Below are 17,572 nucleotides of genomic sequence, written 5' to 3' on the forward strand. Positions count from 1 at the left end.
AGGGAGGCCTGGCGATTCATGGGGTCGAAAAGAGTTGGACACGACTGAGCAACTGAACTGAACTGAACTGAACTGAAACAGACTGATTCCAAATTGGGAAAGGAGTACATCAAGGCTGGTATATTGTCACCCTGCTTATTTAACTTATATGCAGATATATCAGGCAAAATGCCAGGCTGGATGAAGCACAAGCTGGAATCAAGATGGCCAGGAGAAATATTGATAGCCTCAGATATGCAGACAACACAACCCTTATGGCAGAAAGCGAAGAAGAACTAAAAAAAAAACCTCTTTATGAAAGTGAAACAGGAGAGTAAAAAAGCTGGCTTAAAACTCAAGATTCAAAAAACTAAGATCATGGCATCTGGTCCCATCACTTCATGACAAATAGATGGGGAAACAGTGGAAACGGTGACAGACTTTATTTTCTTGGGCTCCCAAATCACTGCAGATGGTGACTGCAGCCATGAAATTAAAAGACGCTTGCTTCTTGGAAGAAAAGTCATGACCAACCTAGATAGCATATTGAAAAGCAGAGACATTACTTTGCCAACAAATGGTTTTACCAGTAATCATGTATGGATGTGAGAGTTGGACTATAAAGAAAGCTGAGTGCCGAAGAATTGATACTTTTGAACTGTGCTGTTGGAGAAGACTCTTGAGAGTGCCTTGGACTGCAAGGAGATCCAACCAGTCCATCCTGAAGGAGATCAGTCCTGGGTGTTCATTGGAAGGACTGATGCTGAAGCTGAAACTCCAATACTTTGGCCATCCGATGTGAAGAACTGACCCATCGGAAAAGACCCTGATGCTGGGAAAGCTTGAAGGCAGGAGGAGAAGGGGATGACAGAGGATGAGGTGGTTGGATGGCATCACTGACTCGATGGTCATGAAGTTTGAGCAAGCTCTGGGAGTTGGTGATGGACAGGGAAACCTGGCGTGCTGCAGTCCACGGGGTTGCAAAGAGTTGGACACGACTGAATGACTGAATTGAACTGAAACAGGTTGTGTGTATTTGGGTATGACTGGTAGTCTCTCCACCCCTGCTCTGTGAGTTTGGGAGGACGGGCCATGCTTGGGTTTGCTACCATTATTATGGGCTGCAAGGCCTCATGACTTCGCCGCTGCTCTTTTCCAGAGCTGGGGCATGGCCCTCTGTCTTGTCTGTCGCTGTTCCTCCCCTGGTGACCCAGAGGCCCCTCGCTGCAAGCTCCCTCTTCTGGGCTGAGGTATTCTGTGGGTTGGGGGAGGGTATCCCTGCTTTCCCTTGTGCTTCTTCACAAATTATTTTCTAATTGCTCCCACAAACCTCTCCAAACCTGCCACAGTCTCATGGGAAATAAAACCATCCCATCCTGAGGCTGCCTTGGTTTCTACCACTTCCTTCCTCTGAAGCAATGAAGCACATGCCTGCTGGGGTGTGCTGATTCATTCAAAGAATGTAAGCAGACAGTGCATGTTGTAACATGAGCTCTTGTAGGGACTGGGAGTGCCTTCTTGAATAACAATACAGAAATCCCTGTTCTTGAGGTTCCATTTGAGAGCAGAGAAAGAAACACTAGATAACCAATATAAACAGGATACTTACTACCCAGTGACACATGCCATGGAAAAACAATAAAGCAGAATAAGATGAGGGGTGGGTGGCAACGGTTGGTGAAGGATACAAAAGATTGCAGTTTTAAATCAGTGATCAGAGCAGACCTCACTAAGAGAGTGACATTTGGGAAAGAAAAGGGAAACTGCAGGGAGAAAAGCATACATTAAAAACCACTTTGGGGAACTTCCCTGGTGGTCCAGTGGTTAAGAATCCATGTTACAAATGCAGGGGTCATGGGTTTGATGCCTTATTGGGGAACCTTGCCCAGTGGGGCAAAGAAATTTTAGTGGTTCTTTGTCACAGAATAAATTCCTGACTTTATTATTATTATTTACTCATTCAGCTGTACCAGGTCTTAATCGTGGCATGCTGGCTCTAGTTCCCTGACCAGGGGTGGAACCTGAGCCCCCTGAACTAGGAACTCAGCATCTTAACCACTGGACCCACCAGGGAAGTCCCAAAGTCCTGGCTTTAAACATGGACTTCAGGTTGGTGGCCTGGCTCCTGCTTTTCCCAACCTCATCAACACAAAGTCCACATCATACAGAAACACACAGGCACACTCTATCTCTATATTCTGCTCAACCTCCAGTGTGCATACCCCCCCTATGCCACACAGCCCAGATGCATAATGTTGTGTTATGTATTGCTGCTGCTGCTGGTGCTAAGTCGCTTCAGGCAAGTCGATTCAAATCAGTCGATTTTCCAGGCAAGAGTGCTGGAGTGGGTTGCCATGTATGTGTTATACATTATGCTACTCATAGCATATATATATATATATATATATATATATATATACATATTTACATGTATATATATAACAGCAGAGGTTTGTGGAAGAACAAGGGAAGTTAGCTGAATGAAGCTACATGGCAAAAATCCTAGCCATAAAGTATTCAACCCCAACCTCAAGCTGCCTTATAACTGTAGATCATTAGTATATGAAGGGGCAGTTAGAGGTCTTCCATTCCAGAAAGGCCCAGAGAGGGATAGCAGTGCCCATGGGGTCACACAGCCTTATCTGCACATCAAAGCCAGATATTCTGCAGAAACAATATTTTGTAGACTTTTCATGAGACATCAAGTTCCTCTACTGAACCTCAACAGGAGAAATGACTGGTTGGATTTTCCCTCCGCCAACTGAGCAGGCATGAGCTGAGCACCCAGTTTAAAGGGGTCCTGGCTGATCTCTGTGATGACTGAGGCAGCACCGTCTTTTCTGACCAGGGATTCTGTCCTGTCCTGGGGCTGTAGGTGTGTGCTGGAAAGACAAGGGCAGATTCTCTGCTGTTTCTCAGAAGGGGAGCCTACTAGTACAGAATCCAGAAAGAATCTCTTGCCATGGACTGAGGCTTGGCCATCTATGGTGTTACCTTTATGAACTGGGATTCTGTTCTCTGCCTGGGCACCAGAGGAGGGACGTCTTTGGTAGTTCAGGAAGTAAAGGGGCACTTTAGAACTTTAGGACTGTTATAATCATAACACACATGAGGAAGTGAGAACTAAGTGTGAAGTTCATCAGATTGTAACAAAGCCAACAAAAATAGTCAAATGAATAAAGCTGTGTTGAAAATCCTTCAATGGAAGGTTGGGGAGTACATGGGAGCCTGCTAGTGTGAAGGTTAAGTCCTCTTATTTCTGTTGCCCAGGTGAGACCCAGAGAGGTGAGAAATTATACCGAAATCACCAAGCTCCAGAGGCCCATGTGCTTCAAGAATACCTCTCCTCCCCATTGCTTCCTCCATGGGGCCTGGCAATCCCTGACAGCTGAGGCCGTCCCCCTGAGACCCCCTCACAGTGCTGGCCCCATGCTCTTCCCTGAGGCTGCCTAACCCCTGATTTCCCTTAACACTCACTATCTTTCAGACTGAGGCCCTTAGAAGCTGTGTGACCCTGCGCAAGTGGCTTGACCTCTGAAGGGACTTCCTCTCATAGTGTTGTCGAACCCAAGTTCATGCACCTGGAGCACAGTGAAACCAAACAAACCAAAGTGTCAGAGTTTGAGCAGAGAAAGGTTTATTGCAGGGCTGAGCATGGAGAACAGGGCAGGTAATGCTCAAAAGGACTCAAAATCCCTAACGGGTTTCAGGGAAGCATTAAAAAAAAAGTTATTTATTTGTCTGTATTGCATCTTAGTTACGGCATGCAAGGTCTTCCATGTGTCATGTAGGATCTTTCCTCTCTAGTTGTGACACACGGGTTGTAGAGCACAGGTTCAGTAGCTACAGCATTCTGGTTTAGTTGCTCCATAGCATGTGGGATCTTAGTTCCCCAACCAGGGATCAAACCCATGTCCACTGCATTGCAAGGCAGAGTCTTAACCATTGGACCATCAGTGAAGTCCCTTTGGGGAAGCATTCTTAAAGACCAGGTGAGGGAGAGCAGTTGCAGGGTGTGTGATCAGCTTGTGCACAGTTCTCTGACTGGCTGATGGTGAGGTAACAGGATGGTGTCACAGGGGTCAACAACATTAATCCTCAGGCTCCAGGAGGTCTGGGGGTTACACACTCACGGTCACCTAACGTTAACTTCTTCTATTTGGTGGGTTTTAGCATCTGTAAAACAACTCAGGAAATTTGCATCAGATACTGTTATCTAGATACTTCAGGAAGGAACATAAGATTCTGTGACTGCCATATGGCCCATTTATTTTTTAAGTTCTTACCAGTTTCTTCTGACTCGGTACCCAATTTTTGTCACTACATGTTCACCCTTTCAGTCAATAATTCTTGAGTCAGGTTTTTGTGGCTCAGGAGAGACTTAGGAGACGAACTTTTCTACAAAGATGAAGCAGGCAGAGGAGGTGGGGAGGGTCAGTCCCAGGAAGGAACCACCAGATCCTGTTCAGTTACAACAGAACGGAAATATTTGCCACTAAGGATGACAATGGCTACCATTTTTTGAGCAAGCTCTGACTGCCAGGTTCTCTGATGAGGATTTAACACGCAAGACTTCACTTAAGCCTTACAATAGCTCTATCACATGCTTCTATTATTCTTTCCATTTTACCCACCAGGAAACCAAGGCTCAGAAATGTAAAGCTGGAGGTCCTGCAGCCAGTTCTTGTTGGCGCAGGATTTGAAATGAGGTCATATTCCAGGTTCAAGGTCTGCTAGTGCTGCCTCTGGTAAGGTTTCTCTAAGAAGCCACTTGCCTCCTAGAAGGACTGGCAAAGGGTTGCTGCTGCTGCGGCTGCTAAGTCGCTTCAGTCGTGTCTGACCCTGTGCGACCCCATAGACGGCAGCCCACCAGGCTCCCCCGTCCCTGGGATTCTCCAGGCAAGAACACTGGAGTGGGTTGCCATTTCCTTCTCCAATGCATGAAAGTGAAAAGTGAAAGTGAAGTCGCTACTAAATATATTTTAAAGTAAATACTGTTAAAAGTCCCTCATCCCCTATAAAACTCTCCCCACCCCAAGCAGGATGGATGAAATGGACAGAGAATACAGAAAAACGGCTACACCAATAAGAAGAAAGTTTACCATCCTAGTTATTAAAGAAATACGAATTAAAATTACAACCGTGTATTGCTTTTCATTTCAGATTGGAAAAGACAAGAAGAAGAAAAAGAAGAAGGATGGTTACATGAAAAGCTTGGGGCATAATTTCTTTAATTTACTTCTAACTTCTTGTTATCACGTCCAGAAGATGGACTTAACAGGTGTTAAGCTGTTTATTATAACAAGCAATAAATCCTTTTATGATAATTGGAAGACAAGTCAAGTGCAAAACAGGAAGGGGCCCAAAGGGAAGGCAGAAGGGACCCCGCTGTGCTGGCGGCTCTGGCCCAGAGGCCGGCTCCGCTCCCTTCTTGGAGCTCGGCAGGAGGTCCGGCCGGTGGGTGCGCCCAAGGATGCGGGGAGCACTCTGGGGACCACAAGTCCCAGGCGCCCGCGCGCGCGCCTCGCCCGGACCACGTGACCGCGCAGCCCCGGTCGCGATCGCCGCGGCTGTCCGGGCTCGGAGCCCCAGTCCCGAGCGAGCAGACGCGGCCACGGCGCCCGGCCGCCCAGCACGCTCACCATGGCGGTGAGTCCGGGCGCCTCCTGGAGGAGCGGACGCGGGGTGGGCGCTGGGACCCTGGAGCAGGCGACCCCGGGCATCCCGCGGTGCCCGCCGCCCCCGGCGGTGAAGGGGGTGTGCTGGCAGCTGTGTCAACATCGGGAACAGGAGAGCTGGCCGGGGCTTTGGGGTTTTTTATTTGTTCCTCCGGCTGGGAGTCAGTCCAGCTTGACTAGCAGTCACTACGCGCTGGTGTGGCGCGGATGAGGGTCGGGGTGCGCTGGGTGAAGACAGCGGGGCGGGGCCTCCCCCTGCTCTGGGCGCGGTGACTTGGGGGAGATTGCGGGGAGACGCCCATGAGGAGGGAATTCTCGGAGCGTTTCAGCCGGCGGCTGGGCGCGCGTACACACACCCCCGGGGCGGTTCCCTGCCTTCGCAAGTTCGTGATCTGATTCTTTCGGAGAAAAAACAAAGAAACAGACCTTGCCACTTTCCATCCTCTTACACTTGGGTTAGAAATAGCATTTCAGATAAACTAGTTTTCTTGGTAGAGTTCACCTGAGCTGGAGAGAATTGACAGCTTGCAAACTCTTCGGTCTACGAATAAATCATGTACACAGTTTTCTTCCTCCAGGAAGAATGTCATAGAATTGAAGATTCAGGAAGCCAACGCAGGTCTTTTAGTCAAACGCACCCACCCAACTCCCGACGGCCCTCTAAAAGGGGAAACAGATGGGAAGGGTTTATATGAAAAGTTCCCCAGCCGGGCAGTGATAGGACTGGGACCTTAATCTGCCCCTGAACTCTTTGGCTTATAAATGAGGGCACTTGTTGTTGTTTAGTTGCTATGTAGTGTCGAACTCTTTTGCGAGGCAATGGACGGTAGTTTTCCAGGTTCCTCTGTCCTTGGGATTCTCAAAGTGTGAGTAACTCCAAATGAGAAAATAAAGAAGAACCAAGTCCCGTGATTGCTGTCATTTTCCCCGTAGCCCCTCCCCACAGGGTGGGGCCCTGAACCAGACACAGATAATTTAGCTACTGGAGGCCCTGGTTTATCCAAAGCTGTGAAACTGGAGAGGCCCGCCCCTTGAGTGTCGGACCACAGGGCTCTTTGACTGAAAACTGCAGCTCCAAGTCAGGGTGTGCTGATTTGAATCTTTTTCACGGGTGAAAAAGCGAGAGAGGTGAGTCTTTGTCCCTCCCTCGGGCCCCTCACTCCCCAGTGGGGTGGACGCTCTGTAAGGACACTTGTGGCTTGGAAAACCTGCACTGTCCATCTTCCCTGACTGCTTCCTGCTTCAGAAGACGTCCTAGCCACCTGCCTCCCTGGCTGGGTTAGGTGTCTTCCAGGCATCTTCTGTCCCCAGTACCCCCAGCCTCCACAGGCCTCCCCCTTGCTGAATACATAAACCTCTTTGTACTATTTGTTCACTCCCTCTCCTCTAACAAACAGTTGCTCCTTGGGGGTCAAGGACTTGCCTCATTTGTCTCCAGCCCCTGCACCCCTGGCACAGCTCTCAGGGGTGTTCTGATCTACTGCAAAAACTGTTTGGGGTCCCCAAGATAGCTGACCCAAGCCTAAGGATGACAGAAGGAACCCAGTTATGGAACCTCTCTGATTAATTAGCCACAGGGGATATTCCAGTCATGCCAGCTGCTTTATCAAATGAACTTGGAGTGGGGGTCAAGGTGTCACACCTCACTCCACCTGCAGAGATGGTGCTGTAGGCTTCTGAAATTCCATGAGTGCAATTCCAGTGTAAATGCAGTTTCACAGGATTACCTGTACCTATTTGTTTTTGCATATCAATTTTTTGTGAACATTTTGCCTCCTCTTTTTGAAATCGTGACATAGGGTATCTCTGGGTAGTAGGACTCAAAATAATTTTTTACTTTCTTTTTGGTACTGTTTCAGCTTTTTCCATTAAGCAAGTATCACTTTCATATTTGGGACATAAAAAGCTATTTTAAAATTATTCAACATAATTTTTAAAAGACTGTCTAGGTTTCAGTTTTCATCTTACGAGGTTTTGGACAAATCCTTTCCCCTTTTGGAACTCCTTTTACCCATCTGCACATGAGAAGTGGTTAGAAAGGGACTAGAATCGGACCAGATCAATGTTTTTCACATTGAATTTCAGCAGAGCTCAGACCTCTCTCCCCTCTTCACCAAAAGCCCTGTGTTTTATACCATGGAGTTACAAGGAAGATTTTATTTGTCAGTGTTCTGTGGGGAAAAAAGGTGAAAAACAGGTGACTAAAAATTCTCTGAGAAGATGTTCTGGAGATACAATAGCATGGTGACTAGTTAATACAGAACTGTAGATTTGAAGGTTGCTAAGAGTAGATCTTTAAAGTTCTTATCACGAGAAAGAAACATTGTCATGATGGACGTTAACTAGACTTCTTGTGGTGACCATTTTGCAATATACACATATATGGAATCCTGTTGTACACCTGAAACAAATACATTATTTGTCAATTACGTCTCAATTTAAAAAAGTTTCTGAGGACGCTTGTCACTCTGGCATTTGAAGATTCTAATGTTTGGCCATTGTCTTTGAAGGCGAAGTCTTCCACCAACTGATCCCAACTCAGCCAGGATCTGCTTAGCTATGGTTGGGCACTGACAGTGCTTCTGCTGGTTGAGGTCTTACCTGGTGACAAGAGGGAAACACCCCTTCCTTGAGAGTGTGAACTGATTGATTTCTCTGGCTTTAATCTTGCCAATCATTAAGCTTGATGCAGGCATTTAGAATCCCACTCAGTTCCCATCTTGTCCTCTTCTCTTGGTCACTGAGAGGCAGCATAGATGGTTGGGGCTTTGGCATCTAACTAGACTCAGGTTTGAATCCCAGTTCTGCCAACTTATTACTACTAGCTTTGTGACCTTCAGCAAATTACTTTTCAGAGCCCAATTCCCTGTTTTCTTTCTTATACGATGGACCTAATTGGCCCTGCCGCATAGAAGATTGTGGTGAAGTGAGATATTATATGCAAAGCTCTTGATGCCACCCAGAACACAGGGTGGACCAGCTGCTCTTTGAGAAGAGCCTTCAGACAGATGCTGCGTGCTCTTCGCTTCTACCTTCATTCTTTCTGTAAGACTGAGCTTGTCAAGGGCAGACACATTAACCTCTCTCCATAATGCTGGGCACGGGATTAGGCTCAGCAACTGTTCAGTGAATTTTGGGTGAACAGGTGTGCAGTACACACTGAAGACAGCTGACCCTGGGCTCATCCCTGATACGCACTGCTGGAACAGAATGGCTGGGGCCCTGGGGGTAAGAAGAAGCAGTCAGTCCTCAGCCTAGCATGTCCTCATTGCCTTTCAAGGGCACAAAGGAGTCATCTCTGCATGACTGAGAGCACTGTGACTGGTTGGCCCAGTGAGGACAGGCACCCCCAAGCACCTTACTTCTACCGGGAACTGTGCTGTGCTCAGTCGCTCAGTCATGTCTAACTCTTTGCATCCCTATGGACTGTAGCCTGCCAGGCTCCTCTGTGGGGATTCTCCAAGCAGGAATACTGGAGTGGGTTGCCATACCTTCTTCCAGGGGATCTTCCCAACCCAGGGATCAAACCCAGGCCTCCCGCATTGCAGGCAGATTCTTTACCATCTGAGTCACCAGGGAGGCCCCTACCTGCGACAGGCCAGCTCAATTCTAGCTCTACCGCTCACCCACTGTGGGACCCTGGGCAATTCCCTGCCCTGTCTGGCTTCAGTTGGCTCTGATGGCTTCTAATGGCCTTTGCAGCACTTAAATCCAGTGACTTTGTTTTCCTGGGCCTTTAGAAGAGGTTTCTGGAGAGCAATCGGGAACATGATTTCCACTGCCCTAAGCCCCCTCTGATGCGGTCCCTTCTCTTTCAGATGCATTTCATCTTCTCAGATGAGGCAGTGCTTCTCTTTGATTTCTGGAGCGTCCATAGTCCCACAGGTAAGAACTGGGAAGCCCAGACTTGTAGATTGAGTACCTCCAGGCAGTGGGAACCCAGGTTCTCATTATTGTTGTGCTCTGTGAACGTTTTCGGGAGCCTGACTCTTCTTGCATAAATATTGAGTGGTAACTTTGCATTTGTAATTCCATTTGGAATCTCTGCCCTTCAGACTGCAAAGAGCTCTTTGTGAGGCCGAGAGAGAGGCACGAGGGTGCAGCTTTCCCCAATACGGGGAAGGAACGGACACCCAGAGAGGGGGAAAGACTTGTCCAGGGACACATAGTGTGCATCAGAGCCAGAACTAGATCAGGTCCTCTTGTTGCCTCCTAGCACCTCCTTCATACAGGGGTTCATTGTCTAGTGTCAGCCCAGAGTAGCTGCTGCAGCCTTTGACCTCAAATGAGACATAAATTTGAAAGAGACGAGTATTCCTTTGACTTGAAAAGGCAGAGTCAGACACTAAATCATGATGGAGTTGTGTTTCCACTTAAGTACTTACATGTTAAAAATAGACTGCTGAGACCAGAGCTTTCACCCCAGGGATCCAGTTGTCTCTGTGAAGAGTCCACGTCTCCCATCTGCCCATTTTCTCTGATCCTTCTATCTCTCTCCAGCTCTTTATACTTTCTCCCCCTATATGTGTTAGACCTGACTCATACTTGTTTTCTTCAGGCTTTCACCATTTTTAATTTCTGAGCTTATAATCTCTGCTGGCAACCTATGGATGGAAATTGCTGTGATCACAATGTACCTACCTACAACCTGGGGAATAGACTATGAAAGGCACTGTAACATAACAGACAGAACAAAGAAACAGAGCAGGAGCCTTGTTTCCTAGTTGAGTAGCTCTGTTTAGTTACCAAGTCTGTTATTACCTCTGTTAACAGAAATAATACATGTTTCTCAAAAAGTTACTTTGAAATAGGACATGTGATTTTGTTAACTCTAGCTTGGTAGGCAGATTGTAAAATAAAAGTGGTAAGAGGACTGTTCTTAGATCAGCAATGATAGTGGCAAAGATTATGAACAATCCAATTCTATAGAGCTCAGGTCCATTTAAAACAATGCCACTTAATGGCAGAAGACAACAAAATTCTGTAGAGCAACTATCCTTCAATTAAAAAATAATTTAAATAAATAAAAGTAAAACAATTTAAAAATTGCTGTGTTTTGGATATGTCAATTCTTAGTTCTTAATTTATTCATTCAATAAATTGTGTTGAGTACCATGAAAAAATGAATAAAAATGGACTGGAAGAAGCCCAAACGCCCATCACTACAGGTATTAATCAAAATTGATGCTGATTGTTAGCTAGGACCTCAGCAGGGGTTGTTGACTGAAGTCCTCATGGCAGGGTGGCTGGGTTCCCAGAGTGAGTGTCCCAAGAGAAAAAGGTAGGGGAAAAAAGGGAGAAAGCGAGAACAAGGTAAAGAAAAAAAAAAAAAAGCCTAGTTTTTAAGACCTAGCTTTGGAAGTCAGAGAGCATCGTTTCCACCTTTATTGGCTGAGGCAGTCCCAGAGGTCTTCTGGGACTAAAGGGGAGGGAACACAGATGCCACCCCTTGATGGCAGGAATGCTGCCACTGTAAGAAGAGCATGTGGGGTGGGATAGAGCGAGGCGGCCATCTCTGGAGAATCTAATCTTTCACAGACCTTATGAAGCCACAGAAATAAGGTGGACCTCCGTAAACTAAAGGGAACCCATGCACCGTGTTCAGAGGACGCAGTGCTGCCTGCTGGGGTGCAGCTGGGGGCGGTGGGCCGTTGGGCATGCTCCCCGCCACCGCCCCCCACCCACCCCGGGCTTTGCCAGGTGGCTTTTCCTGCTGAGCTCAAAGCCACACTCCTGCAGGCCACTTCTACCAACAATGGGCTGGAAGGGGAAAGAGACAGGAGTTCTGAGCCCAGCAAGAGTGGGGAAGAAGATGCGAGGGGAAGGGAGGAGGAATGGATTCAGAGGGAGGGTGGGGGGAGGTGCCCTTCCCCACTTGTGCCAAGTCCCCAGCAAAGCTGCCAGAAGGGGAGCAGTGTTTGCCTGGCTGGGCTCTGTAACTCAGTCTCCTTTGACAGGCATGGCCCTTTCCGTGTTGGTCATCCTGCTTCTGGCTGTGTTGTATGAAAGCATCAAGGTTGGCAAAGCCAGGCTGCTCTACCAGGCCCTGATGAACCTGTCCATCCCCACAAGCCAGCAGCTTATTGAAGCAGCAGACCAGGATTCTTCAAGCTCAGACTCCCTGCCTGTCAGCAGAAGCCCTCTCAGGTAACAGAAGTGGGGTGGGGGGCAACAGGCAGAGTGCTCACACTCACCTTGAGAGGTAGGCTGGACCCGCAGGACACTTAGCCCCACTTCATCCAAGGGAACTGAGGCCCAGGGACGGACCAGAACTTGCCCAAGCGCTTCCAGTTAGTTAGCGGTGCTGCGGACTACAGCCAGGTGTCCTGATACCCAGGCTGGGGCTCTCTGAGCAGCCACGTGGGAGGCTCCAATCTTCCTGACTCCGGTGCAAGCCTCAGTCCAGCAAGGGTGTCCATTCAGCCCACCCCAAACCACAGCAGGTTTTCTTAGGTCACTAAGGCTTCCAAACCCAAGATGGTACCTGCAGCTCTTCCTATATAAATGATAAAAAAAATTTGTGGTTAGCAGTGTACCAGCTTGGTAGAGGGCAACCTCTTGCTCCTTCCTTCCCTCCCCATTCTGATAGCCACTGGGGATCCCCATTCTGTCCTCTCTGCAGCACTGGCTGTGTTAACTGTGTCTGTCTGCTCCTTAGGCGGGGGCCTCAAACAGTCACAAACCCACTGCAAGGGAGGTGTTTTCATATGGGTCTTACTAATATATGTTTTACTGCTGAGGACATTTCAGTTCAGAGAGGTTAAGACGCTTATGCTGAGCCACAGTTAGCACGTGGCAGAGCTAGAAATTGATGTTACCAGGGTCCATGCTCTTTCCATTGTAATACTTCCTTTCACAGCTCACAATTGATTCGGGTGGGCGGGGGGGGAGTCTGCCTTACTGATGATTTTGTGTAATCCTTTGTCAGATGTGGTTGATCACACATTTTCCCTTTTTGCCCTGGATACTGGGAAACTCAGAGCTCAGTGTGGTGGAGAAATGATTATCCCAAACTCCTTGTACAAGTCCCTCTTCCCTTCTCTATCACTGGTTTCTGACATGTCTCCTTAAAAATAAATCTCCTGGGTTAAGCATACGGATTATAAAGAAGCTAGTCCTATACCTCGGTTGCTCTTTCCACTCCCTGACACCAACTCCTAGCTTCCAGCTCGCGGCCGGCATTAACTGGGCGTTCCTGTTCATCTAGGTGGTTTCTGTGTCACTTCGGCCAGTCTCTGCTCCATGTCGCTCAGGTGGTCGTTGGCTACTTCGTGATGCTGGCGGTCATGTCCTATAACACCTGGATTTTCTTCGGCGTGGTCCTGGGCTCAGGTGTGGGCTACTACCTGGCCTACCCACTTCTCAGCATGACTTAGCTGGTTGAGGGTGAGGGCTCTGGGGGCCGGAAGGACCTGGGGCGCCTCGTTCCAGACCTTGAACTGCCCGCCCCACGTCTGTTTTTTCAGCTGGCTGTTCTCAAGGCATTGCCAGCTCATGGAAACTTTCGGCTGAAGCCAGCGCTTGCTCCCTGGAGTTCTGAGGCCATTGCTGCTCCTCAGCCAGGCTGCAGAGGGCCCTGGCGAAGTCTTTCTGTGCCTTTAAGAAGGCTGCTGTGACAGGAGGTGGGATGGAGACCAGCACCTGGGGCAGATTTCATAACCATGGCAGCATTTGCTAGGACCCCTTTCCCTCTCTTGGGGGGAGAGTAAGTGACAGCTGACTAAAGGCAAAGAAGTAGGATCCTTACCAGGGCTGTGACCTACCCTCCGAATACAGTGAGCTCCTCCCATGGGATGGCACTGCCGTGGGAAGGTGACAGTTAAATAGCTTTAGGTGTCGGGGCGGGGAGCTCTTCATGGCCTTAATCTTATCCTGATCCTCCCCCTAATGCAAAACCAAGAATTCACTGAGTAATATTCAATACTGATGTTTTCTATTTATTACTTACTGCTCACCCATAGTGATCTGGTGGGGAAACATGATTCGTTCCAATAGTGAGTAAGCCACAGGGCGTGTCAACTGAAGATGTAATAAGCCATCAAGCCAAAGCCTTACATTAGTAGAGTTAGGTGGGGGCTCTACACATATTGAACCTTTTCGCTTTAAAGAAAAGGAAAAAATAGACCCAGGGAGAGAAAATCACTGCTGTCTACTGTAATGTCTACATTCAAGTACCTCATGGGCGAGAGGAAAGATGGTCTGAAGCTTTGAGAATTAAAAACGAAATTATTTTAATAAATATATATTTTTAAATAGTCTGTGACTGTCTTCTGTTTCTCCTCATTCAAACAGCAAGCTCACGGAACCCTGAGAGCAACTGCGGGAGCTGAGTAGGGCTGCCCAAGGCCTGAGTCTGTCTGTCTCCCATGAAGACAACTCTGTGCTCCACAAACCCAGCCCCGAAAGGCTGTTCCCTCAGCAGACACCCTCAGTGCCAGCCTACTCAACAAGCCACTCTTCTGTTCATGTAACAAATAATGATTAGAAAAAGAACTGTCACATGGACTCTAAACACCCATGTCAGCACCATTATTAGCACCTTCTCTCCCTGAGGGCAGAAGCAAAAACATACCAAAGCCACTTTTTAAAAGTTACAATAAGAGCTCAAACAGAAAGTATAGGACGTGACGCCTTCAGTACTGATCCGTGTATTCTCCCCACAAGAAGCAGGGAGCTGGAAAGCTGCTCAGTGTCACAACAGGTGTTAAGATTTGCTGTCTTGGAGTTGGACGGTCAGGCATCCACTTCTCTGTCCAGCTAAGGCCCCTCCCCTGCCCTGAGGCACTGCTGAGATCATCTCCATAGGTGATCAGCAGCCTCTTTTGTTTGATGGTCTCTTTAAATACAGTTGAGGCTTTCACAGCATGGAGGGCTTTTTAAAAAATCTACTGTCTGGAGAAATGGATTATATGGCCAGGTTAAGTAGGCATTTCAACGGTCCTCAGAGTCAAGCCATAAAAGGTGGTATTTTCTCTACTCGAATTTTTGTTTTTAACAAACACCTATATAATACTTATTACGTGCCAGACAGGCAGTGTTCTAAGCACTTTACAGTATTAACTCATTTAATTCCCACAAAAGTATTTCTGCCCTTGTCTTGCAGATGAGGAAGCTAAGGCAGCTAAATAGTCACCCAGCTAATAAGTGGTCAGGCTCCCTGGCATGAGGGTTGTGGCTGAGGCAGTAACTGGCTTCGGCCACACGGCACCCAGTGGAGCAAGGGTGTGAATGCAGACAGTGGAGACTGAAAAGTCTATCTGTGTGTATTTCACCCTAACAGGACGGAAATTCTGTTTCAGGGGACCTGGGGTGGGGCCCAGGAGCCTGTATTTCTGACATACAACACTGCCCTCCTCCCTCAACCCAGGACAAATGCTGCTGGGCTGGCCAAGAGCCCTGGCTTCAGAATCCCACGGCCAGGATCTGCATCCCCGTTCTGTCGCTTCCTAGCTATGCAAGGTTGGACGGGTGACTTTACCTCTCTAAGCCTCAATCTCCTCTATAAAAGGAGGATAAATATCTTCTGTGAGGGCCGCTGGAGATGAGACAGTCTGGGTAAAGTGCCCCACAACAGCGCCTACTTGTTAAACAACAGAGTTTAGTAAATGGTAGTTCTTAGGCCTCCCAGGCCCACAGATGGAAGACAGGCTCAAAGCTATCATCAAAAAGGATACGTCTGATTGGCAGGTGAGATGGAGTGGAATCTGGGTTCCTATCTTATAAACATTTAAAATCAGGGAACATTTTTATTAAAGTTATTCTACTTTTAAAAGACTGCTTACATGGTCTTTGGAAAACGCTGAAATAAGTAAAATGACCGTGAATATTTTCTCACTACTGTTCCCTGCATTAGTCCTGGGCCTGAAATCAGAGGAAATGGAAGCTGCTCTTCAAGTGAAGACTCGGTCTCTCAGGTGCCATCCACGATGGATGGCGACACAGGGACCCTCCCCATCTTCTCTGCCGGGCTCCCTAGGGATGGTGACACAGGGACCCTCCCCACCTTCTCTGCCTGGCTCCCTAGGGTGTAGGACCTGCAGGAGTCAGTGGGCGACGGGACTGGTCCTAACCCTGAGCCCTGAGCCCGAAAGCACAGTGGGACAGTGATCGGAAAGCCTAACAGTTCCAGGGTTAAGTACAAAGGAAGCGTGTCACAGTGCTTTCACACATGTTAACAAACCTAGATCTGTTACAGCCCCTACCCTCACATTCCCAGAGGGCACAGACTGCTCTTGGAACCAGATTCGATTTCACCCCAAAAGCTTGAGTCAGGTTTCATTGCAGACATTTATTTTTGTTCTGTTAATTTCAAATATTCATTGACCTCTTATATCAGATTTAAGGCAGAGAAAAGATATATGTCCCAGGACTGCAGGCAAGGCTGTTAACTGGGTTTAGATGGGGTACTTTACCCTCTACCAGCTCTACCAGGGAGACCTCACCACAGGGGACAGTACTGGCGCTGGGACACAGTTGAGCACTGGGAGGCAGGTCAGTCTGGGAGTTCAGAGAATAAAAAGCTTGGGAGAGGGCACGACTTTCACAGGGACTCGCTGGAGGGGAGCCCCCCAGCCCTTTCTCCATGGGGGACTCTGAGGCAGGACCAGGGCAGGCTGCTGCCAACCCCAGTGTTCTGAAGACAGGGTCCCACGCTGCTTCACCAGGTCAGGCGGGGGCTCGGAGGTGGGCCAGCTCAGGCATCTGAACTACTGTCCTCAGTGTGCTCACCTTCACCTCACCCCGTGGCTTGTCTAAAGCCAGCGCTGGCTGTGCAAAATCACGCCTAGGGAAGGGTTGGTAGAGAAACCTTTGCACCGGTTTCCTGGGTCTTCATCCCAGCCAGTCAATGTCATCATCATCGTCATCATCTCCAAAAAGGGGTGTTGGGGGCGGGCGTCCCTTCATGCTCTGACAAGACAGGAAAGAGTAGTCAGTCCTCACTTGTCCCTGCACCAGATGGACTTCCCGCCTGTGCAAGATGAAGTGACCAGCATCTTTCCCAGCTCCAGGCTGGAAAGGAGACTGCTGGTGAGGGTTTAACTGAAGGGACGAACCCTGAGGCCAGCAAACCCCAGGCTTCCGGAAAAGCTGAGACAAGCAGTCAGAGAAGGGAGGCAATCTTTCAACACGGAGACAAGAAGACCAACTTCGTTTGGCTCGTTTTGTCATTTATTTGAGAAACACATGTATTGATTGGACAGGTTTTCTCGCATGTGGTAACTTACACATTTTGTGTGGGAAAAGGAAGGGGGAGCAGGATAAGGAAACAGAGAAGCAGAGCTGCCCTCAGGGCAGAAAACACAGGAAGAAGGAAGCTGGGAAGAGTACAGTCACATTTGAAAAAACGCTGTTGTGGCCTGAGGTAGCCTACCTGGCTCTGGACGTGGGCCCACCATTTGAGAGAGAGTCGAATTTAAAGTCTTGGCCGCCCTACCAAGTGGAGAATCCCAAGATGAGGAAAACCCAGGAATGTAGGCTCATATCCCTGGTATCACTGGCACCTCCCTCCCTCCCTCCCATCAGGCAGGAGGATAAGGGGGATTAACGAGCCAGAGGAAACTCTCCCCACTTTTCGTGACTTGAGCCTCTGGCCTTTTCCCTCTAGACTGGCAGGGACAATCCTATGGGTTGCTGGGACTGACGCTAGAGACAGGCACTCCCGAGTGTTCTCTACTAAGTAAGGTACCTTCTGCTCTGGTGAACTACTCTGGCCCGGGATCGGACTTCCCAGGGCCAGCCAAAGGAAGGCGGTGTGATGTGGTCAGAGGTCCCTGGGCTAATTCCATCTCCACCCCCAACTAACAGACCTCGAACCTCTCCCTGGGCATCAGTTAAGTGATCTCGAAACTCTGATGGTATGCGATCTTAAAATGTGGCTCACTGCTTCTGTTTTGTTCCAGCTGAGGTTCTGGTGT

The 17,572-nt window shown here is 48.5% G+C and overlaps 2 protein-coding genes and 1 long non-coding RNA gene across 7 annotated transcripts in view; 1 reads left to right on the forward strand and 2 right to left on the reverse strand.

Annotated features, from left to right (window-relative positions):
* Nucleotides 1-5,519: 5,519 nt before the first annotated feature.
* SLC31A2 (solute carrier family 31 member 2) lies at nt 5,520-13,915 on the forward strand. 2 transcript variants are annotated; one of them, XM_027550538.1, is made up of 4 exons: nt 5,520-5,628; nt 9,476-9,542; nt 11,615-11,804; nt 12,865-13,915. In XM_027550538.1, the coding sequence occupies exons 1-4, from the start codon at nt 5,623-5,625 to the stop codon at nt 13,031-13,033; spliced, it is 432 nt and encodes a 143-aa protein (XP_027406339.1). In that variant the 5' UTR covers nt 5,520-5,622; the 3' UTR covers nt 13,034-13,915. The 2 variants fall into 2 exon arrangements, with proteins under 2 accessions (XP_027406339.1, XP_027406340.1); XM_027550539.1 differs by lacking the exon at nt 5,520-5,628 and adding an exon at nt 5,711-6,785.
* On the reverse strand, nt 7,795-12,870 carry LOC113897682. Of its 2 annotated transcripts, none has more exons than XR_003512396.1 (2): nt 11,852-12,870; nt 7,795-8,058 (listed from the first exon to the last, which is right to left on the reverse strand). It is a non-coding gene; the product is annotated as an uncharacterized LOC113897682 (long non-coding RNA). The 2 variants fall into 2 exon arrangements; XR_003512395.1 differs by having other exon boundaries at nt 7,795-8,258.
* A 2,010-nt stretch (nt 13,916-15,925) lies between the features above and the next one.
* Nucleotides 15,926-17,572, reverse strand: part of FKBP15 (FKBP prolyl isomerase 15) — a 57,044-nt gene continuing 55,397 nt past the window's right edge. For all 3 annotated transcript variants that reach the window (XM_027550530.1, XM_027550529.1, XM_027550531.1), the window contains one exon: nt 15,926-16,565. In XM_027550530.1, the coding sequence (XP_027406331.1) occupies nt 16,488-16,565 (78 nt within the window). In that variant the 3' untranslated portion in view covers nt 15,926-16,487. The remainder of the gene's footprint in view (nt 16,566-17,572) is intronic.

This window comes from Bos indicus x Bos taurus, chromosome 8, assembly GCF_003369695.1.
Source record: "Bos indicus x Bos taurus breed Angus x Brahman F1 hybrid chromosome 8, Bos_hybrid_MaternalHap_v2.0, whole genome shotgun sequence".
Lineage (NCBI taxonomy): Eukaryota > Metazoa > Chordata > Mammalia > Artiodactyla > Bovidae > Bos > Bos indicus x Bos taurus.

Bases quoted from the DNA above. Each gene is read 5' to 3' on its own strand.
- SLC31A2 (XM_027550538.1), top strand. The intron at 9,543-11,614 runs GTAAGAACTGGG...CTCCTTTGACAG, and splicing joins GAGCGTCCATAGTCCCACAG to GCATGGCCCTTTCCGTGTTG. The intron at 11,805-12,864 runs GTAACAGAAGTG...CTGTTCATCTAG, and splicing joins GTCAGCAGAAGCCCTCTCAG to GTGGTTTCTGTGTCACTTCG.